Source organism: Lagopus leucura, unplaced genomic scaffold (assembly GCF_019238085.1).
Source record: "Lagopus leucura isolate 7727_CA_CO unplaced genomic scaffold, USGS_WTPT01 Super-Scaffold_73, whole genome shotgun sequence".
Classification (NCBI taxonomy): Eukaryota; Metazoa; Chordata; class Aves; order Galliformes; family Phasianidae; genus Lagopus; species Lagopus leucura.
The window spans coordinates 65,802,252-65,826,491 of NW_024962252.1; the positions used below are offsets into that span (position 1 = coordinate 65,802,252).

The 24,240-nt window shown below is 37.8% G+C and overlaps 1 protein-coding gene across 2 annotated transcripts in view; it reads right to left on the reverse strand.

The window, feature by feature from the left end:
* Positions 1-525: 525 nt before the first annotated feature.
* Positions 526-24,240, reverse strand: part of LYST (lysosomal trafficking regulator) — a 77,666-nt gene continuing 53,951 nt past the window's right edge. For both annotated transcript variants that reach the window (XM_042880456.1, XM_042880466.1), the window contains 25 exons: positions 23,627-23,818; positions 22,821-22,999; positions 21,502-21,708; positions 20,144-20,320; positions 19,584-19,660; positions 19,197-19,385; positions 18,390-18,535; positions 18,212-18,308; positions 17,406-17,467; positions 16,953-17,008; positions 15,861-16,013; positions 15,274-15,518; positions 14,509-14,575; positions 13,333-13,489; positions 12,795-12,935; positions 12,189-12,406; positions 10,676-10,906; positions 9,959-10,148; positions 8,992-9,128; positions 8,128-8,226; positions 5,832-5,971; positions 5,451-5,548; positions 4,176-4,332; positions 3,915-3,986; positions 526-2,599 (listed from right to left, as the gene is read on the reverse strand). In XM_042880456.1, the coding sequence (XP_042736390.1) occupies positions 2,461-2,599; positions 3,915-3,986; positions 4,176-4,332; positions 5,451-5,548; positions 5,832-5,971; positions 8,128-8,226; positions 8,992-9,128; positions 9,959-10,148; positions 10,676-10,906; positions 12,189-12,406; positions 12,795-12,935; positions 13,333-13,489; positions 14,509-14,575; positions 15,274-15,518; positions 15,861-16,013; positions 16,953-17,008; positions 17,406-17,467; positions 18,212-18,308; positions 18,390-18,535; positions 19,197-19,385; positions 19,584-19,660; positions 20,144-20,320; positions 21,502-21,708; positions 22,821-22,999; positions 23,627-23,818 (3,626 nt within the window). In that variant the 3' untranslated portion in view covers positions 526-2,460. The remainder of the gene's footprint in view (positions 2,600-3,914; positions 3,987-4,175; positions 4,333-5,450; positions 5,549-5,831; positions 5,972-8,127; positions 8,227-8,991; positions 9,129-9,958; positions 10,149-10,675; positions 10,907-12,188; positions 12,407-12,794; positions 12,936-13,332; positions 13,490-14,508; positions 14,576-15,273; positions 15,519-15,860; positions 16,014-16,952; positions 17,009-17,405; positions 17,468-18,211; positions 18,309-18,389; positions 18,536-19,196; positions 19,386-19,583; positions 19,661-20,143; positions 20,321-21,501; positions 21,709-22,820; positions 23,000-23,626; positions 23,819-24,240) is intronic.

Genomic DNA, 24,240 nt, shown 5'->3' on the forward strand with positions numbered 1-24,240 from the left:
ATGGCCTTCCCTTTCTCATTACACGCATCAGTGCAATCAGTGACAGAAGTTCACCAAAAAAACCCTGTGAGGCTATCAGATAGGCCTTGCCACAGAGAAGCCAGGAGATCTGTCTCCAACTGCCACCAACACCATTCCCTTCCTTCCTTTCCTCCTGAACCTCTAAAGGAGCTGCTTTGCCATTTTTCCCCAGCTCAGCTAGGTTTTCTGAGAGGAGGCGGCTGGTGGGAGCGGGAAGCGTCTCTGCTTAGAGATACATCACTTCCACTTCTAGCCCCACATCCTATGAGAAGGGGGGGGCACATGCACATACGTACAACTGAGTTTCTCACTTCCAAACTTACACCCCACCTTGTGCAGTTTCACAGCAACATGATGTAGCCCACAAACAGAACTTTCCTCCTTCAAGAACCTTAAAATGTTAAAGACCTGAGAACAAGCAGAACAGGAACTAGAAAGAAGTGAGCAGATAATCTCTCAAAAAGAGGTAAAATTAAGCCAAAAACATGGTTCTAGCCATCTCCATTTGATACAAAGGTCTGTTTATTACCCAACAGTGTGACAGTGTATACAAAGACAGTGTGGAATGTGAAATTTACAGGAGGTTTCAGTACATCATGCACATATACTATTGCAATGGTATTTCAATAGTTCCAGAATGTTAAGCTGAATAAATATTCCTCAGTTCAAAAAAATCTTTGACTTATACATAAAAATATATAATATTGCACTTTTTACAAGGCCAGCAATTTTGCATATTGATTTGTAACAAGTGGAATTCTACCTTATAAAAATAAGCCTTTGTGAGCAACATCCCAATTGCAGGAGGACGGAAGCATCCCCAAACCATCACGTTTGTATTCTGTCGCTTAAGTAAAGCGCATCACTTCAACATGAGCCAAGAAGCTTTTCAGTCTGTATTGGACCTCGCATTAACATTTAGACAGTGAAAAACATGACTACAGCCACCCCATACAACGTTGCTACAATATATGCAGTTTAAAATTCAGTTCATACAGCTGCTTGCTTAATTGAACTAAAAAAGGTAAATTGACCTGTGTCACGGACTGAGAAGACTGCAGTTCTTCCAGTTTGAAAACCCCCAAAATCAGAAAGTCGCAAAAATTTCTGTAAAGACCATTTGGAATTTTCTGAAGTGTACAGTCTTCCTGTATGCACATCTTATTACGATTTCATAACACAGTACTCGGAAGGCAAACGAGCCTTAAAACTAAGATAGAGCAGTTTGTGTGTATGGCAGTAGTGGAATATGTCAATGATGAAAAAGCGAAGGTATGAAGAAGAAAAATGTAACTGCATCAGAGTTGTGTCGCATTCTTGTACCATTTGCATGACTAGCAGGCACTCACTCAGTGTCAGTCGGGTCTTGAAATCCATCAGCTTAAGCATTAGTTTTTCTATCTGGCCTAAGAACTCAGATGTAAGCTATTAACAACGGCACCTTATTTTTTTTTCCCCCCTCTCAAAAGTAGCACCTAGGAATAAATAGCATATTTGCACAGTGTACCTACATAAACTGTTCTGAATCACTCAGTGCCTATCAACATCGATTTAAACATTTGGATTCAAACATTTTACAGTGCACTGAAGTTCAATGACACTGAGAATACGAGCACATCAGTGCATTCTTTAGTACCGTTTTTAGAGCTCGGGATGGCAGGCTGTGTGTATGATGTGTGTGTAGTCTGCCACAGGACCACAACAGCTAGTTATTACAAACTGAGTTAACACTACGTGGAACACAGAACCAAAACACGATTTAACTATTGCTTTGTGAAGCTATGAGGTGTCTGCCCATCCTTGTTTTTGTCCAAAGACTTTCACACCATCCGAACAGAGAAGACAGCAGAAGTTGCAAATGAAGATGGATCTAATTTTTTAGTATTACAATACCATTAAATGGTGCAAAAAGCACCTACTAAGTTCTTTGCTTCTCAAAAAAAGCAATTTTGAATCATCTTGGATTTTTTCAAATTTTGGGTCACTTACCCCAGAGCTAACACCACCATCCTCGACTAATCAGATATACATATGCTGACATTTTCATAAATATTTACAGAGCTTCATACTGCTGACATTTTACAGCACAGGAGGGACAAACACTACTGATTCAATCTTTGAAATAGTTGCTTCCAAGAAGTGATTTAAAAAAATACTATGACGTTTTGTATTGCAGCATTTTGACTTGTAGGTGAGAGCATTTATACGCCACTTTGCTGGTACTGGAGTATGCAACCAGAGCTTCCTGGTGACTCCATACACTTCAGGTTTGTGCATGCGCATACAATTTATAACTGTCCTAGACTGCCTTCTGTTTTTCACCTACGCAGTCATTCTAGACACATTCAAACTATTTCAAAATCCAGTTAATGAAGAGATTCTATAATTTATTGTGGATTTAAAGTGCACGGAGACTTGAATAAGCAGCAGAAGTAGTCATCACCCAGCTGCATAGCTGCTAAGGAATGAGTAGAACATGGGCAACTTCAAGCGCTGCTGGTCCTTGCGACACCAAGCTATTACATTTCCATCACTATTTGCTGTGAACAAGTGATGACCATCACAGGAAAAGGTAAGGCTGAAAAACAAGAAAATATTTTGGTATCAGATTTGGCTATTTAAAATGCTAGAAGACATTAAAAAGCCACATGAGTGTAGCTGACAAAAATCAGTTTGGGGTTAGAAGCAATCCGGTGAGTGCATCAACGTGCAGTGTGTAAACATCTGGCTACTCAGCTTTGTAGCCAAACAGGCTCAGCCGCAGCTCTGTCCAGCTCTTCAACATGCCATGCAGTTCAGTATTTATTTGCAGCAATGAAGAAAGAGTAGTCTGCCCTGCCCTGTTACCTCTGAAAGGAGGCTTTTCAGCACAGAACAAGGCCCTCTGAACTTACTTGATGATAAACAAATCTGTCAGATCTCACAGCACAGCACTGAGCATTTCCTGAGCTGTTACTACTGAAAACCCTTCCATCATGCCACAGTTAGAGAACGTGAAGGCCAGCATCCATTTTCTGTCACTTTTAAGCAGAAAACCTTTTCACTAATATATATATATATTTTTTTTTAAATTATTATTATATATTTTTTTTTAAATCAACAAGATGTTGTGAAATATGCTTCCTTGGAATTACTGCCATCCCAGTGCCTATCAGATGATGATTTTTCATTTTTAGGAAATAGTGATTAGCGGTTTGAATTGTAAATGATATTTCAGCAATGGTCACAACAACATTCTTCAGAGTAATCTGTACCACGCTAACATTGTATTTGGCAGAACTCCACAAGACTCCTGTGCAGGGTACAGCACTCCTGAGGATATCGCTCTATCCTTCAGCTGTGCTCTGAAAGCACTTTGGCACAGTAATTCTGTTTTTCATTAATCAAGGGGACTCTAATAGGCAAAATTACATAAGCACTCTAAAATGGCAGCTTCCATGCTTCCGAGGCTCCTTTACTCTCTCCCATTTCCTTCCAGTATATATATATTAAAAAAAAAAAAAAAGGTCAGGGAAAATGCAGTCCTTTCAATTATTTGAGAGAGAAAAAAAACCTCTTCTATTTGAGGCTGCTGAAGTTATTATCTCCTGATTTTTAAACAGATTCTGTGGAAAAATATTCAACTTAATAAGAAGGGTAGCTATTGTTCAGTTCTCAAGGGAACCCTGCCAATTTCCTTCTGCTAGCAGCAGAACCCAGTTATTACTGTCATTACAAATATGGTACACTTGTGCCCACTTTGCTCTCATGAATAATTAGAGGGATTGCATGGCTCTTTTCAAACATGGGTGTTTACCTCTTTTCTTCATTTCAAATCCATGTTCAATACTCATAGCTATTCTTGGTTTTATTTTCAAAGAAAAATCCATTTATTACATACTTGAAATCTTTACCTTACAATAGGTTTGGCTGACTTAGAAAATGTTATTTCTCGTACTGGCTTCAAGTCCCATGTACTCCACAGTCTGAAAGACAGATTAATTTTTCTTTACATTAGTCTTTACAAATATTTCAGTGATAAACACAACCTATTTTAGCAGCTACTAAGATTGGAAAATGGATGGCAGTTTGTCCACCTTCTTTAAATGCCATCAGTTATATAGGTTCATCTGTGAGCTTAAGTTTTAACACATTTTAGTCACAGAAATGCTTACCTTACAACTCCATTTTCAAGCCCTCCTGCAATCACATTGACAGATACTCCTTCAGGCTGGTTAGAGAAAGCAACAGAGCAAATACTTTCCCTGCAGTGCACGTGTCCCACGAGATCACCGTTAACAGTCCAAAGCCTCAAATCACTGCCCCCTCCAACTGTAACAGAACAGAGCGTGGCAGTATTAAAAAGCAAATCCACATCACAGCTATGTCTATGTAACAGAACCTTTAAAGCTTCAAGAATTTCTTGAAAGATAAAAAGGTTTTAAATGGCCCAGAGTGATTCGTGCTGCAGAAAACAATTACTTCCCTGCTTTTTTCTCATGCAAACCACCAAGCCACAGCAAAGTGATTCAGAAGACATTGCTTTATATTCATGGAACGTGATAATTACAATACCCTATCATTTAATGACCAATTGTCACATACTAAGAGAGAAGAACTAAAAGAATTCAAACCTTTCTTCAAACAGCTCATTCTCACACCCTGGATTGCATTTAAGTAAGATACCTGAATTACAAATCGCAAGTAGCTTACCTGGTTATCTGGCATCATTTGCATTTATTAAAGTTCTAATAACCAACTACTACTGCTTTGTCTTTAGGGCAATTGAAACTCATGTTGTCCCCTACCAACACAAGAATACAACCTTTTCCAGTAGAAGTTGGCTTATTTGTACAGCTGACTTCAGTTGCATGAAGTCAGAAGAGCAAAGTCTTCACTTCAGTTTGAAATCCTTGGATCCATGGAAGAAAACTATCATTTAGATAGAGCCTATTACCCAGTCTCCAAGTCAAGTTAACATATAAAATACACACAGCAAAATGTGTGAGGTCTGAATTCACCCTGCTTTAGATACATACAGTGCTGCAGCATACAGGTAGTTTGAGTCACTGAGGACCCTGAATTGCACTCCAAAGTCCACTACTCAAATAGATCTTAATGCCTCAGTCCAGAAACAGTCCCATACAGAAAAGATGGCTGTACTAAAAGCCTGCTTTAAAATAAGATTGGGTGGAAAGTGAGGGGGTGAGGCAGGAACAGAATTATTTCCCTCTGTAGGAGCCAATGCAAATATCTACATTCTTCTTTACTACAGCTGTTACTCCTCTTTGTTCCAACACCTACCCAAAGTTTCTCAACAAATTCAAATATTAACATATTTTTTAGAAGTGCTCTTTGACCAAAGGCATCCTCAGATTATTAACCCATACAATAACAAATCTAGTGATTTATCTGGTTTTCTGACTTGCAGCTTTGGCTGACAGATATACCTGAATCACAGACTGTTGCAATATCACCAGTTGTTTCGCTAGCTGAAACTGCAGTCACGGGACTTTTGTGTCCAGCCAGACTCTGGACATAGCACAGCCTAGAAGACAGTAAGAGAACAAACAAGCCTGATGTCAGACTAAAACATAGAAAAGGTTATTTATTTATTTATTTATTTTTAAAGACACATTAATCTCAACCAACACTTTCCTTAACGGTGGTATTTTTATATTAACTCCAGAATTCCTACACAGTAAGAGTTTCACTTCACATTAGACATATACCCAGAATAAATTCAGTTAACTTTACAATGCAAAGACACCAGGAAGTTGAAAACAAGTACTGAAAAAAATGGTGGGCAAAGCTAGATGTAATACAGATACCTGTTCAAATCCCATATAATGCAGGTGCCATCTTTGCTGACGCTTATCATTATACTGTATGGCTTGCACACAAACAAGCTCGTTATCTCTGCTGTGTGACCATACAGATGGACTTGTGATTCCATTTCTATCTCTGAAGGCTGAAAAACAGCAACATGAAATCATTAAAATTTTAATGTCTCTTTTCTGAAAGAGATAAGGCAAAGAATAAGATTTTTCTTAGATTAACATTGTTATTGCTTTATTATGACTAATGTTTTATAATGCAGTATGCCAAACTAGTCATTAATATTCAACTATTTCCAGTGCTTTATTCTAAACAAACATTTTGGCAATGCAATGAATTGAAGAGAAACTATTTTACTGTCAACTAAGCATTTGAAATTAGCTACTTTCTGCAAGACAGCACTATTTTCACATGATAGAGAAACGGCAGCCTCACTATTGGAGTATCTAGAGGAAATACTTAGACATAACCATGCTCAGTAGTTAACATCGCTGAACAAAATACAAATTACAACAGTAAGTTGAACACCGGTAACACTTCAAGTTATGACACCTGAAACAACTCAGGCTCCTTGAAAACTCGCTTAGAGTGCATCGTCTGCATGCATGTAGAAGGGTAAAGGGCGTGCATAGCATGTCTAGAGAAGCCTTCAAAGTAGTAACAGACAAAACACGCATATACTTCATCTGCAGAGAATTTAAATTTCTCTTGCTGAAAGAGTATAATCTGTAATGCTTCAAGAGTTAACACATTTTCAACGTTTGTATGCCTTACTGTCAAGGTAGTTTAAAGCAGTACTTCATTTTTTTGACCACCTTTTAAAGGCTAGGAAAAAGAAGATATCTAAAATACAACATGGAGCTATTTTAGAATTCTGACAACATGGCTCTTCGGGTTCTCATACCGACAGCATGAAGGACAATTAATGACACGATTCCCATTTTATGCTTATGCATCAATCAGGGCAAAATAGTCATGTTTCAGGTAGTGCATTTTATATAGTGTTCATCACCGAACAGCTGACAAGATGCATCCAGAACAGATGCTAGGAAGCATATTTGCATTCCCTGCAGCCCTGGCTTGAGCAACTGACTCAACAGAAGCTATAAAATTGGCAGCAAGGTCCATCTGCCTGGGGCATGTAAAACTGTCAGTGCTGGGGAATTCAAAGATGGTCTCAAAGATAACATCTGTGCAGCAAAAACAAAAACACTTGCTCCTAGGCAATGCAGAGAACTCAAGAATCATAAGCCCACTATATTAAACTGGAACTCAAGTCTCAGTTATTTGTGAGCTCACTAATTCTGGTGAGCAGGAACACTGTCTGACTTGAGACCCAACTGATTTAAGCTTGCAAGGCTTCAAGACCTCCTCCAACTTTCAAACTCAAAGCTGCTGAACTCAGGAAGACTGAGATGCAGATCACCAAAACTGAAAGAAAGCCAAGGCAGGAATCACAGTGTGTTTATGTTTTCCCCAGTCTGAGCATCTGCTGTTTGCCACTGTTGAAAGTGGCAGGAAACTGGGTAGACATAGCAGATCTTACCAAAGCTCCTGCTAGCCCAGACTAATGCAATGATTCAAAAGCAGTGGCACAATATTACTAGTGTTTGCCAATACCTGTATCAAACTAATTGGACAGATAAGTTTATTATGGGTACTCACACAGCCATATCTAAAATGACTCGTCAAAGGAAGTTAAACACTCTTTGCTGAAACTATGAAAAGCAGAAGTTATGGCTGAAGAAAATGAGACGAGCTCCAAAAGTCAGCCTGAACAGATGAGTTTTCATACCATGCTTATTGTTACATAGCATCAAGAAGATTTCTGCTAGCATCTCCTCAGCACCTGCCCCTAATACAGTAAGTGCATTAATTACATTTCTCACTTCTTTCCACACTGCTTTCCCCCCTTTGGGAATATGACAAAGTGAAGAGTCTGAGTAGTTAGTAAACACAGCATTTGAGAATTCATTGCCACTCTCTACTGCATTTAAATGTTTTCTGCTTTGGGGAAAAAACATTCCGGTTTCTTTTAAGGCTTTCAAAAGCTTTATCTTTTATACAGCAAAAAATTACTCTCTAATTTAGCAAGCTTTACCATGCCAGACAACCTCTATTCAGTGATCTGTGCAAATCAATTATCATCCAGATGATGAGGGCCAACTAAACAGCTAGCAGCAATACATGAACAAAAAAGCATAAGAAAAGCACAAATATGCTGAGATAGATCTATTTAACAATGTCAAAGGTGATCCTTAAATATCAGTTCTGCACAACAGAACTTACCGTACTGCTAGTGAATCTGTTCATGTATGCTGTGATAACACCAGATTTGCTACCTGTGAAAAGCTGACAGCTGTCTGGGACCCAAGCACAACTTGTTACCTTGGAAAGACAAAGGAAAAAAAACCAATGAGAACAGCTACTAACTGCTATTGTCATCATACCACAGGATATGGTCACATTGATTTTTATCGCCTGCTTCTCCTAAGAAAAGCCATGCAGAATACTTATCAAGTTAAAGACGGATCCTATTGTAGATCACATGTATCATTACTTCAGTAACAAAATAAAGAGGGAAATTCTGTGTAGCTCAGAGTTCACAGTGAAAGAGCAGTGAACTTCTGACTTTCAGGACTACAGCCACATTAGTCAGAATCATTTCAGTAAAATCTCAAACACCACTGAACTGTAATAGAGATTATGAAGAGTTTGTTAACACAGTTAAGACATCATCTTTCCAGAGAAATCAAACTACAGTGAAGTTACATTTCTAACATGAGCTAATTCTTTCAGTTTTCATTTTTCTTGGTCCAGGACTTCACTATAAATTCCCTCCAACAATCCATAGGAGGGAAATCTACAAAAGCCAAATGCATTTAAAAGGGAACTTTGTCTAGCACAGGAATACACTGGCTCCTAGGCTAGGAATACTGAGGGCTAGAGCCAAAGGAGAATCTAGCAGGTTAGAATTAAAACATTGGACAACTGCATAACGTTATGCTTAAATACTCATTCTCTCAGAATAAGATTTGTTATTCACTATAGGCTTTGCAAAAAATGAAATCAAGTGCAATTACTGCCACATCAAGCCACCACATGATTAAACAAGCAATATTAGATTAAAGACCAAAAGACCAGGATTTTTACCTGATGGAACTGAGAACTCTGTATAAAATTTACTGGAGGCTCACTCTGCTTGCTTTTTAGTCGTAAAATGTTATCGGCGTATCCCCAGCTTAGGATAGCTGACCACTGAATATCAGTGCTGTGCATACTTCTCACACCTGAAGGAAGGTACAGAAGATTCTGCGTCAGATACAAAATCAAAGGGTTGATCACTTTGATAGTCAATAAAAACTTAAGATCCATGCTTTATTACCAACTGTATAAAATAGAAAAATGGAAAGCAACATTTCAAAACAAGATGCTTTTTAAAACAATTTTCAGAGATGATGTAAATATTTAGTATTCCCCAAGAACAGTTTGCAACCTGGACAAAGCTTTTCAAAGTAGCATTACATTTAGTGGGAATGGACAGAAAGGGAAGATGTGCCAGTGCTTCTGAGCCAGAGAAATGATTGCTCAGAACTGTATATGTCATTTTAAATGACTAAACATGAAGCCTTCAATGGATCATTCATTTATAAAACTTTCACTAACACGTTCCATAGTGGGAGAAGGGGGGTAGTATGAGAACCTGTTTGCACATTATCAATAAGAATCCTTCCAAGTTTGCCTGAGAGCAGATCCTTCATTTCTACATTTTCCCATGGTGCTAAAACACTCTTTAATTATCCCTCCCAGCACCACATATTCTCCTTCCCTTTGTTCCTTTTGGTCCTGCCAGCAAGTTCTGAAGTTCAAGTGATTGCAGCATAAGGCTTTAATGAAAAACCAAATTACTGGACACCTATACTTTTCAAAATCACAAGCCAAATGTAACCATCAGAAAAGGTATCAGTCATGGAATCTGTCCTTGGATTTATAGATCAGTCTTTGGCAAGAGATTAAATGTGGAAAGTTTACTGGAGAATAGTAGTAGCACTAGATTTAAAAGTTTTTTGGCTCTGTTTTGCATGGGTTGTGCATATAGAGAATAATCACAAACTCATACCTTGCTCCTTGCTATATATCATCAAAAGGCAAAACTTGCGGGACAAACCACATATAGCTTTAGTTGGCAAAGCCTGCAGAGAGCCAAACCTTTCCCCATGTGGTTGGCTAAAACAGACAACAGGATCTGGGGCACTTGGAGAACCAACATACTCTCCCCACTTCAAGCCTTTTATCCATGGCAATGGACTCTAAAACACAAATAAGGTGCAGATTAAAAGGTGGTAGAAACTTTTCTGAAAATTCTTACTTTGTGAGGGAGGAAGAAGAATCATTCATATCCCATTCCCATAACTAAACACATAGTAAGGACCACTGAAGTATCCCAGAAGTAACAGAAAGACAGGTATGAAGCACTGTAGTATCATCAGCTGAACTATTAGCTTTAAGAGTTGAGACGGTAAGCTGACAGTTCAAATAGTGCAGAAAAATATTCCAATTTCTTTAAACACAAGGATTCAGTTTCTCACAGGACTCTAGAGAAGGCAAATGTCTGAAGTGAAGACAGTTGACCTGTCCTACAGACAATGAGGAAGTAAGAGACAGAAGTGCAGCATGCATTCGCCTACTCTAGGTTTACATGTAGAAGTGGATGCAATGCCTGTACCTTTCCCTAAAGGACTGACAAACCTTCATTATTCAACTGTAAATATCAGAGGTACATTAACTATCAGACTATGAAAGTTAATTGAACCATTTCACAATCAAAATGACGTACTGGATATATTACTTCTTTGGTGTGCTCTCTGGTCTCTCTGAAAGCAAACTGCACTAATAATCCCATGGCAGCAGGAAGTTCTCCTTCCATGATGAGCCTGGATCCAGGCCTGCTAACATGTGCTGTATGGAACAGTTGGCGAGGTGTTTGCCCGTATGTTTTTATCATTGTTTCCAGAGCTCTTCTCTGAACAGGATCCTCAACAGCAGAAACATCCATCCCAAAGTAAGTCTGCAGAGGAAAAAAAAGTGGGGAGAGGCAAGAATGACCTTGTCCAATTTGTCATGGGAAAAGATTTCTAAACATACACATCAAATTCTAGAGTTGTACCCATCAGCTCTTTGGCTAGGACAGAAGCTATCCCACAAAGGTTGTACTGAGAAAGCAATCACTGAGAACATTGTTTTCATCACTTCTTATTGAAGTAACTAAAGCCTTGAGATCCGAGTTGATCCTGCATGTATTCCATTATTAATTTCAGTCAAAGGTTTTCTTAATAGACCTTTACTGATCTGTCTGAAAATGGAAGGGTTGCTGATGATAAACGACATCAAAAAATGGGGAGTAGGAAGCTCCATATTTCAGGAAAGTCAGTTTTCTTTGACTTTTCTTCCTTAAAATTGACCATGTCTCTACTTGTGTGCCACACTCTTCTCATCAGTCACACTGACAATGCCTTCACTTTGAAGAAAAATGAATGTATTCACACACAGTTTGTTGCAGGTCATTTAAGTTGAAAGTAATAACTAAATCAATACTTAAGCTCAAAAAAGGCAAGGAAGGCATTTGGATGGCTGCTTGAAAAGAAAAAAGCCACTGCTACTGAAAATGACTGCTATTAGCTCCTCTGACAACTACAGAACACATGCTAAACAGTGGAAGCACATCCATCTCAAATTTAAAAGAAGGGCTGCTAGCTGAGCAAGCCTTGCAATAGCAAGGATAGAAGCTTCAAAAAACCTAAAGAAATTCACTGATTTTAATGTTACAGTAAGTCAGTAATGACACACTGGAAGCTTTTACATCAATGAAAACTTATTTGACTTATCCAAAATTTAATTCAATGGAAAAGAAAATGCTTACTAGAAACAAGATACATATACATAGAAGAATATAAATACTGACCACGAACAAACCAAGCTATTTTCATCTTATTAAAACCTGCAGTAGAGTTCACCTAAATTTAAGGCTTCCTCTGAATGACAAAGCAGCAGATACAAACACCAAGTTCGTATGCCATCACAAACAACTAACCAGGAAGCGCAAGCTCCATAACTGATCATCGCCTACACTTACTTCTAGACAAAAAAAGATGAACAAATTCATACACATCAGATGATGGGGTCTTGTCAGTTCTGCACCAAAATTCTTAAAGCCTTTTCTTATTCTTCAACACCTCATAAGCAAAGGAGCTTCTTACATGCTGGACATTTTCCAAGCAAGTCAGTAACTTAATGGGGAAGGTTCAGTGTAAGTACAATGAACAAGCATGAAGCTTGACAAAAATACTTACTGCGGGATGAAAGACATTAATAGCCTGAACAGAGGCCTTGCCCTTCTGTTTATAGCCAAACACTAAGTCTATCCAGTGACAGATTGTCTGGGAAACGTGGTCAGACTCCAAAGCTTGACGGTGAATCAAGATGAACAGACGAGGATCATTACGAGCCCAAGGTGGAAGATTGACATGGTTAACTCTGTCACCATTTTGACGTACTCCAAAATCAAAACCTAGAAGCACAGGAGTAAGTGTTCCAACACCTTAGGTTAGTGACTTCATAAAAATCTTAATAAGGTTTTATAAAACTAGAAATTAAGCACTGTTATTGCCCATCACCAAAGCAGTACCTTTAGCAAATCCCTTCACACACATAAATGGAGAATCAGATAAATAGGAAATGCTCCTTTGCATCTAGGACAGAATTTAAGAACTATTCCTTAAGTCTCACGCAGCTTCTGTAGCATATCCTGTATATTCATGGCAGATTTATTTACTTGTTTATTTAATACATCTATCGCACAACACGTTCAACTGTGAGATATAAATGTTCTCAATTTTAAACTAGTTCCAACCCCATGGCTGTTTAAAGTATCTAATTTTGGTATCCTCTTAGTATACCTTCTCTGTTAACCAGAAAGTCTGGAAGGTAGAAAAACTCTGGGATGAGCTCCTTTACGTCAGTCATTGATTCATATGAAGAGAGACGCCAGGTTGTGTTGGTAGAATGAAAAGTTCTGTCTGGAATGTCAAAACTTTGATCTGTTAAAAAAAAAAAAAAAAAAAAACAGAACAGAATTTGTTGCATTTTTGACAAAAATCAGTTGCACATCAGCAGCTTCAAAAGTCAGTTCAAAAGTCATTCTCTCCAGTTAGCTGAGAACATTTTGAATTCTATCCCAATTTTAGTGTGCTAAACATGGACTAGAAATTAAATACAGCTCAGCTTTTTATTCTAAACATCTACCAAGGTATAAACAAGATGTACAATTTTGGCACCTGGCTTGATAATTTCAGAATGGGTCTATTTATTGCATAAGTACACCAGATTTAATTTTTACTAAACTCAGGTATTTGGAATTGATAACATGCAGTTTTCCTGGGTTGTTAGCTTTCATGTCTGGGTTTTGTCCTAAGTAAAAGTTAAAGGTAATCCTACCTTGATAGGCCAAAAACATTTTAGTGAAAGGTGGCAGCCGAACTAGGAAATGAAGCACAGTTCCACTGTTAGAATAATGAGATCCATAGTGGTACGGTTGTACAGGGGGCATCGGATCGTCCTCCCGTGCTCCTTTACGATACTCTTCTTCCAAATACTAGGCAAGTTGGAGGAAAACATATCACAAACTTAGATATTCAACAACTTGTGCTTGATAATAAAGGCAATTGCTGAGATCTCCTACAGAGTGTTTCAATACTTCAGTTCCTCAGACACTTCAGATATGTCCAAGACTATAACTTTTTTTATTGAACAATTCCACCCTCAGCACCTGGTACAATATACACTTTTCTGAAGTAACCAGTCATTTTTGATCACCTACCATTCAAGTAGCATCCTACCAATTGTTCTGAATGTCCATTCAAAATAGTAGTCACCTCTCAAAAGAGAAGAACATTCTAAACTATATTTTCAGGCATTTAACTGGACTGTTAACTCATACCAAACAAATCAGGCAGTTTGGTGCTTTATAGAAGCCACGAAAATGCCACGCTAGTACTAGAAAGGTAAAGGACAATCCTATTCCCTGCATTCCAGTAACAAAAATAAGCATTTGCCTAAGACTTTTAGGAATAACACATTTAGAAAATGACAGTACAGGTAAGTCAGAAGGTCCAGCAGCAAATGCTTTCCAGCTTCAATGTTATTTTCTAAAGCCTTTGAAAATTCTCTAAAGAGCAAAAAACCAAGAGCCCAACAGTTACAGCAGTGCACGTTAAGACAGAATACAGGAGGGAAAGCAACTTTTCAGTTACCCAAAAAATTAGTCACAAGTTCCACTGAAATCACGTCAATAGAGCAGCGTACATTATATATTTAAAGATCCCTGAAGATATGTTCAGATGTAAGAGCATACTGACTCAACCTCCAGTATCACATGGAAAGATTAAACTGATTTATGATTTCAGTGACAGAAACAATCTCAGATTCCAAATGTCATAAAACAACTCTAAGAAAATAACATACTGGAAACGAGAATTTCATCAACAAAACACTGGACTTGTGTCCCATCACCATCATCCTCCACTCCCCCACCCTTGATTCATATTAAAAAAATAAAGTCTCCATATAATAACTTATACACAGAACAGCAAAGAACAAAGTTATCTGAATTACCTTGTAAGTATCCACATAGCGATCCTCTTTTTCTTTAGACTGCACAGCTATTGGTTTGACCAGATTTCTGTAACAGAAGTAGTACCAATATCTTGTCATTTTTATAAAGATCTTGATTCACACCATTTAATAATGCATTAAGAATAAGGCCTTCAATGTCACAAGAAGGATGAGCAAAACTTAACAGCTTTTTACAGAAGAATTCAGGAAATACAGTGGCCACTTTCAGATAATACTAAAGGCAAACTCAGACCCATAGGCACGCTAACAGGCAAGTAAGTGCACTCAAAGTGCCTCTGTCAAATCAAAAGCATCATTTAAAAGTGAATATTTTGTGCAGCGTTAAAATCAGCTTAGCAGAAACTTACGGTGGGACAACTCACATGGATTTACTTAATTAAGGCAATATGATTTTGTAACTGGCCACATTTTTTCATGGCTTTTATTTTTCTGAACAGCAAATGACATGGAAATCTTCACTCACAAACTTAAACATAGGATTAATTTAAATAACAGACTATCAGTATCACACTATGACAGCAGCTAAGCGTGGTCCCTAACAAGCTATACACCCACAACATCAGATATTTCATTTAAATATCTTAGGTGAAACAGCTACCTAATGTAAGAAATTCAAGTTATTATGGGCCTTATTTCTGAACAGCTGTGCTCATGTACGTGCGCAGTTTAGTAAAGTGAAATTAAATAGCTGTACCAGTTAGTTGAAGTATTTGGAAATAACCAGTTCCAAACATCTCATATTACCTATATACTGAAGGGTCATTTAGGTCCAGTGTCTCATTTATGTAGTCAGAAAGAATAAAGGGAAATACTGGATACTGCATGAGATCATTGAAGGAACGGCCCGCATGTTTGTTTAAATGAGTCAGGTATTCAAAGTTAGTAATCTGTCCCGTGCACCACAGGTGGGTCAAAGCAGTGATATTTCCATACTCCAAAAGGTTAGGCAAATTGTTAGTTAAGATGTTGTGGTACACATCATTACGGACCTACAAGAAAATACCAGAGATTTATTCATATAGCTTAAAAAAATCTTCAAAATAAAAAGACTTAGTAACTTAGTCTCACTCACAAATTTCCAGAGCTATGTTGTAATGGATGGACAACCAGTACGACTAAGATTCTTTCATATCTTCATACATCAGAGATGTTTTACACCACGATTTTGTCAGACTGTCTAGAAGCCCAGCTGAGCAAAGGCTTTTTTGCAGATATGAAGCAGAATTTATTACTAGTCCATCCAACAGCTCATTTTAAAAACTAACACATTCCTGTATGTTACAAAGATACGGCAAAGTACTTTGATATATTACACATTAGTGCCACATCACCTTTGTATTATCAAAAGCCAAGAGTAAAGTTCTGCCATTTGTCAGAAATATTTCCACAGCATTGTCTCTTAGCTGCCACCAACGCTTATGGACTTCCTTGATTTCCTCATAGGTCCAAGAAAATGATGCTGGTTCAGTTTCTCCATGGAAACTCTAAGGAACACGCGATTGAAAAAGTTATTCTATGTATCAGGTTTTCCAAACAGGAAACTATTTTAGTTGAAACAGTTTATAACCATACAGCACATCTTAAGTGAAACAGACGATTGTGCTGTGATGCTTTAAGACACTGGGACTTTCTTCATAGAAATTTCCCACGTTCCTCTCTCCCCAGGGCAGAAGGCAGAACATCATGCGTACTCCTCAGCCCCTTTGGTACCACATCCAACACTCCAGCACAAGAAAGCTTTCACTGGCACTTAAACTGAAATACTGGATAACAAGAAAAAGCAAAGCTTGGCCATATAACCTAATTCTGCCGATTCTGCAAAGGATAAAACAGCAAAATAGCCGATAACGTCTTAAACAGGGCTGTGTGACATGTGCACAGTGGAGCTTCGTGACAGTATATCAGGACTTTTGGCAGCACAACTCATAGCTTGATTATTTTCATCAGAAGGATTAAGTCAGTTCCAATTTCCTGCATAAAAGCCTTTCCTTGAAGAGGATAAGGAAGGTGATTTAGAACACCCTACATAATGAAAAATTCAAGTAGCAGAGGTGCTGTAAAGCACAGCACAGTTTATACATTTATGAATCTCTGTACTTCCTAGTGTTCCAGCTTCCAGCAAGTTATTTTTCAGGTGCAGGCCAGCACAAACTCTATGCAGCTCTGCTAATTAACTCAGAGTAACAGACAGAAGGAACCAAAGACTCCCAACACCTCCCTCTTCTCATTCCCTTCCCAGCCTTAAGGAAGATGGATTTCTGATCCCCCAGCAGGCTGCAATAGGAACCCAAACAAAATACTTTCATTCACCTTGCCTGCAGATCTAACTCTAGCACTCCAGGTAATGTCAGTGACAGCAGACAAAAGCAATTCACAATGCAGCTTTGAAAAATAAAGACTGGACAACGTGATCTAATACTTACAGAATTTTCAATTGTGTCTGATGCGTTGTCCTCAACAAAATACATGCCACATTTTCCTGCAGGGAGAACCAGTTGCCAAAATGATACTACTCTTTGTACACCGCAACTTCATTTCAACATAAACATTCAGTGTTTAGGTGTTAAGAGAACTAAGAATAGTATCTGGAGAAGCAGTAGTTGATAAACAGAATTCAATATTCCATAACCTTTGGAAAGTGTTCTGCAACTTTAAAAATAACTACAATCCAAACAATATTCAAGCAAATGCTTGAATATAACATCGATCTATAGCATGCATTTATCCATGAGAAGTCAAGAAACCATTCAATTATATACTGCTCTTCCTAACATATTCATAACAAGGAATTTCTTCAGAATAAACAGCTAACTTTACACATACTTCAAAATCTTAGACAAAACAGAATATTTATGAGAACTGAAAATGGAATTTACCTAGCAGCAGCTCACCAGCAGTCTCTCTAGAAGGTGCTACACTGATACATCTTCGATTAACTCTGAAATCATTCAAAAGTTAGTTGTAAGTACATGCCAGAAGTAACAAACTGTTCTAAGGTACAGTTAAAACTGTAAAAAACAGTTAAGAAGGTACAGCTGAAAACAGAGCTCTCAACACCATGACTGTAAAGTTCTAATTCCAAGGAGATAAAGAAATTAGAACACTGATGTTCTGGACTTACATACAAATGTATTTAATTTATTGCATTGTATGTTCTTTTCAGTATTTTAGACAGAATTAGTGCCTGTAACATGTGGTAAATTAACTTAGAATCATAGAATCATAGAATCAGCAAGGTTGGAAAAGACCTAAAAGATCATCCAGTCCAACCAACTTAATGCTTACTAGCTAAATAGTGTTTTATAATGCAATCCTAAAGCAGGGAAGATGAAAGACCAGTTTACTGATGGAAAGACCTACAGATCTAGTTGTACTACCTGCACTGGATAGAGAAGTAACAAAAAAAATCCCATCGGGCTGTCCCACAGAAGACCCATACCCACACCACACCACGCAGTATTTCCTTTTACAGACTTTTGAACTCATGGAGACAAACTATTTTAAGAATCAGAAAACAGACATGTTGGTATCTCTTCTACTTGGCAAGTATAGCAAGAAAACTCACGATGTTCTGACTTTGTCTCTTACTTCACTCAGTTTCTTAATGTTCACACTAACAGTGAGGACGAGCTTTGTTGGCATGAGAGAAGGTGGAAAAGGAAGGCAGATCTTAAAATGTTACCTTATATGTTCACTTGCAGCTTTATCCTTTACTGTTGAAGAGTGAGAAGAATGTGTTTTATCTTCAAATAGGTAAGATAAGGGAGGTTTTATTATGCCTATTAAAAAAAAAACAAAGAGCAATAAAGCACAAGCATTCACTGTTATTGAGATCCATTGTTGCAATATATTATAATTACCTTCCTGCTTCTGCCTGTCTGGAAGAAGGTATTTATTTGGAATAGTTAGGTAGCACCTCTGCAAGCGCCTCCTCTCTCTGTTTGGGCCCTCTGTTGGATCCAGTTGCCAAGAAGTCGGGTAATAGACTGGGTCATACCAGAGTGCTCTGAAAAAAATCAAAGTAGGTTGTAGTGTTATTCACTCAGGTTCTGTTTCAAAGGTAGAGATGCAGTAGTTACACAGCACTGGGCAGCTTTATCTGCAAAATAATTAAAGAGGCAATTATGTTGTTTATTCTCATGAGCTACCCCCACTGACTCACTGTTTATGAACAAGTACTGTAAGACTGCTCTTTAAGTTACTAATTCTGATAAAGTCAACAACGTGTCTGAGAGTTTTGAAAACTCAGCTATTGCAAACATATTAGTTCAACACTGGCAAAAGTATCATTGTTTAGTTTCATGTCAAAGCTCAACATCAGATTAGCACATTAGGAAGTACAGTAGCTGGATGTTAGTATGAATGATATTAACAAAAAGTACTTTGTTATTCCATCACTATAATGCAAGATGTTAAATCTCCACAAAGTTCTTCATTTGACTAAGCAAAATGTCATCTGAGAAAAAATAAAACTATCTCAGTGACAGAAATACTACTTGGCTTACCTGCTCTAAAAAATTAAGAGAATAAATCAGAAGTATTTCACAGGTCTTTAACCATCAAATGATTAACATAGTAGTCATTCTAATTTTATGTAATCTACATTTCAGTCATCTAAGTAGAATGAAGTGCACATCAGGCAAAGTGTCTCCCCCCTCTCCACCTACCGATCATGCGTGAGCTGCTGAACAAGCTCCTGCCAATGTCTGCTGGCACTCAGCTCTGCCTTATACATCCCCCTGATGTGCTGGATAACTTTCTTTCTTTCCATTCCTTGTGAGAGAGATACAGCCTGCGTGATGTCTCCAGCTATTTTGGAAATATCTTTAGATTTTGTATCCAGGCGTTGAAAGAGACTGAGGAAAAAAAGAATCATGCTTTAACATGTCAAATCACATTGAAAACGGAAGCAAAAACTCCTACAAAATGCAGTCAGTGTTGTTAAGTTCAGAAGTCCCACACGTTTATAATAATGACACAGGTAACTGCGATGGAACGTGCTAAGCATGCAGCATTCCAAGGGAGTTTTCACATTCTTTTAAGAAAGCACTTACTTTTGTCGATTATTTGCCATTGTTTTCTCCCAGGCAGCTTTGTTCACACCTTCTTCCACCTCATACTTCTTCTGATCCTGAGCAGAAATTTTATGTTATTTCTCCCATCTCAGAAACAATTAAGCAGAAGCTAAAGGATATTCCAGTTTAAAAGGAAGACTGTCAGAAAACGCTGACACCTTGCCAGCATTTAAAACCACATCTTCATTTCAATTAATGTCACTGTAATATGTTTAGAAGTAATCTTATTTTTTTTTGCAAAGAGCCAGAAAAATTCATTTTTTCCAGACCATTTGATACTAGAAGCTTACTGCAAGCTCATATTTTTGCTTTAAGTAATATACTTAACCAGGGAGCAGTAACACATGAGATTGCTGCGAAGTGTTGAGCACGCATAAGAATTATTCAGAACTCAAAGAGAATCTCAATTAATAAAAAAAAAAAAACATAAGCCATGCTCAAAGCAAACCAAACTCTCTTCATTAGAGCTCAATTCCCATATAATAAACAGTTGTCTTAAGTAAATCTGCTTTACTTCAGAAGGTTGTTTGTTCACAAACCTCTTTTAAAGCTTTTATTACATCTGGTTTTGGTCTTGGGCTCAGAGGAATACATTTATAGCCACAACATTTTAACGTATTCACAAAGTCTCCCACTGCCGTTTGTTCTTCTTTGGTCAGATCATCAATGTGGTTGCACGTTAACTCATATAGATATAGTACTAATTTAGGTCCATGCTAAAAGACAAGAAGGAGGAAGGCAGGAAGAAAAGAGACATGGTCATTCTCGATTCTAAAACACGTACAGCACTGAACTTTTTGCTTCCTCTAATCTTATTTTCCCTTTCCCAGTCAGCCAGGACTTCTACTTTTTCCATGATTAAAGAAAATGGCTGCTTTGATGTCCAAAGGCAAACTTAAAGCACTAGAAAGAACATGCTGAATGTAATCCTCTTCATTTTTGACCTTCTCCCAGCAACTTGTGGCTTTTTTAAATGGCTTACGGAAAAGACAGCTTTCTTGTGCGAATACTCTGATCCTCTAGTTAAATTGGTTATACTTCAACAAGCATGTCTCAGAAGTTCCTAATTTTACCTTGCTTGATTAACAAACTAGAACAGACAAATAAGGAAGTTAAGCAGACGCAGGCAGTAAATGCTCTCCACGTGACATTTTCAGAGAAGTCCCTCTAGCATATCAGCTCTTTTACTACCGTACGTGTGATCAGAAATATTTAAGTGTCATAGGTCCATTCAGTGAGTGCTTTCTCTCCTTAGTGTATCGTGTACTGATATTACTTCATTCTTGCAGAAGACCACAAACAGCAACGTTTCTATTCCATAACAGGTCACAACTAAGGAATGCTTTCTCACAAGTCTGCAGTACACAAGCAGAGTAAAAATCAAAAATGTGTTTTTTACTCCTCCTTTTCAAATCCAGAAATGAAGTCATTCAGGTATTTGAGTTTTCAGAAACATAGAACACACAATTTCACTTAGAGAATTAAGACCAAATGAGGAAAAATAGAGCACTGCTTTAATTGATGGCCAACTTATCAAGATATTGTAGCACTCAGTTCTAACAAGTTTCAGAAAGTCTGCAGTTAGAGTCCAGGGCAAGCATAATGCCTTCATTAGTCTCCTTCAAACATCTTCCAGTTCCTCCTGTTAGAACTAGTACTACCCTTTGGTTCTATATGACAAAGATGTGCTACATAGTCACAACCACCAGAATGAATCCCATCTTTGTCCATTACAAAGCTGTCTACCCTCAGGATAACAGAGTAACTGCAGATACGCACGCAGGCTAAAAAAACACTGAAGAATTCCAGGCACAAACCCTGCCCTCGTTAACTGTACAATTTAAGCCAGAAATTTGAATCCAAGCTCTACAGACTTCTCTAATACCCTACAGCTTACTTGCAAAGTTGGGCTAAGACAGTCACACAGAATCTCTTGATGGTTCACTTCACGGACCATCTCCAAAGCCTGCTTTCTTTCTTGCAGTGGCCTTGCTGGAGACAAGATGTGCACAAGAAGTCTTCCAAGTTGCGTACGGAAAGTGTCCTTACACGACAAGAGGATTCTCTTCCACTGCTGCTTGGGTGCGCTTGTTCTGCTGGTGCCCTAAGGTAAAGGGACATTTCTTTTTAGACTTCAGAGAGTGATAAGGCTTCCTTTTACAAGAGTGACTTACATCGCAAAAAGAAACTTAGAGTTAAAATAATCCAAGTATAAAAGCAATAAGGATTTCTCTACAAAAATAATGTGTTTTATATACTGTTTTATTGTATGTCTGAAACAAAGGTTTCCTTTTTCTAACAAGATGAGCATTTTCCCCTGATACGCTAATGACACAAATGCAGCTCTTTGCTAAACTGACTTTAGCAACTGAAGGACTGTGCAACAATTCAAGAAGTAGATATCAGAACCAGAGGTTTAAATATTGAAGGGTTTGTTTTGATATGCAGCTCATCCACAATGGATTTTCTCAAAAGATTAGAAACCAGGCATTTGATTGAAGTGCTATGGCTCAAACAGACGTGCAGGCCTTGAGAAGTACTACAGGTAAGGCATGATGGGAAGATAACTGACCTAACAAATTAGATTTTCCAGAGCTAGAAAGAAAATCAGATTGTGCTAATTTTTATAGAGATGGCTGAAGAGAAATACAGACACAAAAAGCAGTAAGTTAATTTTTCCCAGCATAACATTTCAAATTACCCAAGTGAAATACAGTTACCTTGCACAGGTGGACAGGTTAACAACTCTATGATAGAAAACAAAATTCAGCAACAACTGAAGAAAAGTTCCACTTCCTGATACACTCAAACATCATCAACTATTAAATATATTATAGACAAATTGTTCAGATAATCTTTTATTTTGTTTTGTTTTCTTTTTACGCATCATCCGTGGATGTACAGCAAGCCTCCTTTTATAGGGTCCAACAACAAACCAATAGGGGAAAAACAAATCTATTCATCCTTTGTGTGCGCATTACAGAAACTGAGTTTTGCTAAATATTGTGGCTGAATCTGAACAGATACATTTAGTATTTCACAACTAAAGAATAACTGGGAAGCTGAACAGGTTTTAATAATACCACAGCTGAACTGAGAGAGACAGCAAGAAAAACATCTATGGATTTTTTTTTTTTATCTTTAGGTATAAGAAATTCTTAAAAAGTGAACCTTATGAAATGTGTTTACGTGGAAAACATATAGTTAGTTACTTACAGGGGACAGTCTCACTCCTTCCACTAACATTTTGAACATTTCTTTCAGAAAAGGATTTGTTCTGTTGGGCAGCTCTTGCTGGATCTCTTCTTCAGGAACTTCCAGCTGGGATGCTGCAAGCCTGCTTCGACTTGCCGTTTCTGTTATACCCAGTACGTCAAAGCACTCTTCAGTAGATGCTTAAAATTTAAAGACAAATTGATCAGTACCATCTCAGCCAAGCTAATCCTACATTCCTTTAGCTGGCATCAAATCAAACATGGCTTTTACCACCACACTTACGACACAACATTATTTTAAGTGTCAATATGTACTCCTTACGTCAAGTCTCACAAACCAGTTCATTCAGCATTTACGGCTAACCACGGAGCACCTCAATTCTTTGATTGCTCTCTTGTTTCTGTGGAATTGGAACTAGCTCCTAAAGTCAAGTCTTGCTAACAAGTGTAGGCATTCCATAGAGCACACAAACTGATGCATTTTAAGAGAATGCAAAAGTTCCCTTTTGCATTTTTGCTTTTTGACTTCAGGTCATAATTCAAGCAGCTTGGACAGATCGATGTAGAACTACATCATTGAATGTAGTCATTGAATCGTTGAATAGCTTATTCAATTTATTCATCCAGATTCGACTGTCAGTAATATAATACAGCGAGACAAACTTCTGAGAGACTGCTGATTATAATTAATTCCATTAAGCCAGTATCAATAGCATTGCTTTCCTTTCAAACTCTCTGAAATCAAGTATCCATTTGTCACAGAACGCTAATCCGGCACTGTCAAAACAAATGAACTGAAAATCCTACCTAAATAAATGAGTCTGTTTACAGCAAGGACAGTTAGCCTCTGTAACCTTTGTACAAACTCAGTCTCGGTGGCTTGGATAGGATTTTCTTGACTCATTCTCCGTTGCATCATCATATGAAACTCCTCACTTGCAACTGAACGCATTTTCATCAGCAGAGCATCAGATAGAGCAGGTGAAAATTTTCTGGAACCTTCAAGTAAAGAAACATTTAGAAGCGTCCTACTAAAAGCACACCAAGTTAATCACTCAGTTACTGTCCTCATCAAATGATCCAAAAATCTTAGGATGAAATCAAACACTCAAAATACATTAATGTTAAATGGAGTAAGTGTCATTTGGGTGCTTGCTTCTTTCAAGATATCTCATATTTGAAAATCAACATGAAGAAATGGCACCATAAAATAAGTTAGTGTCAGGATGAGATTCACTGAGCAACCCAGGTATTTTTGTGCAGAGCAGATTTTAAGGCACATTTATTCCTTTTCTGTTGTGCAATTATGATAAAGGAAACACATGAAGAACTCTGGCATATTTTTACCGTAAGAAGATAGACTTATCAATGCAAATGAAGAGTCACTTAGAGTTACAGCATACAGACAAACATTTTATATC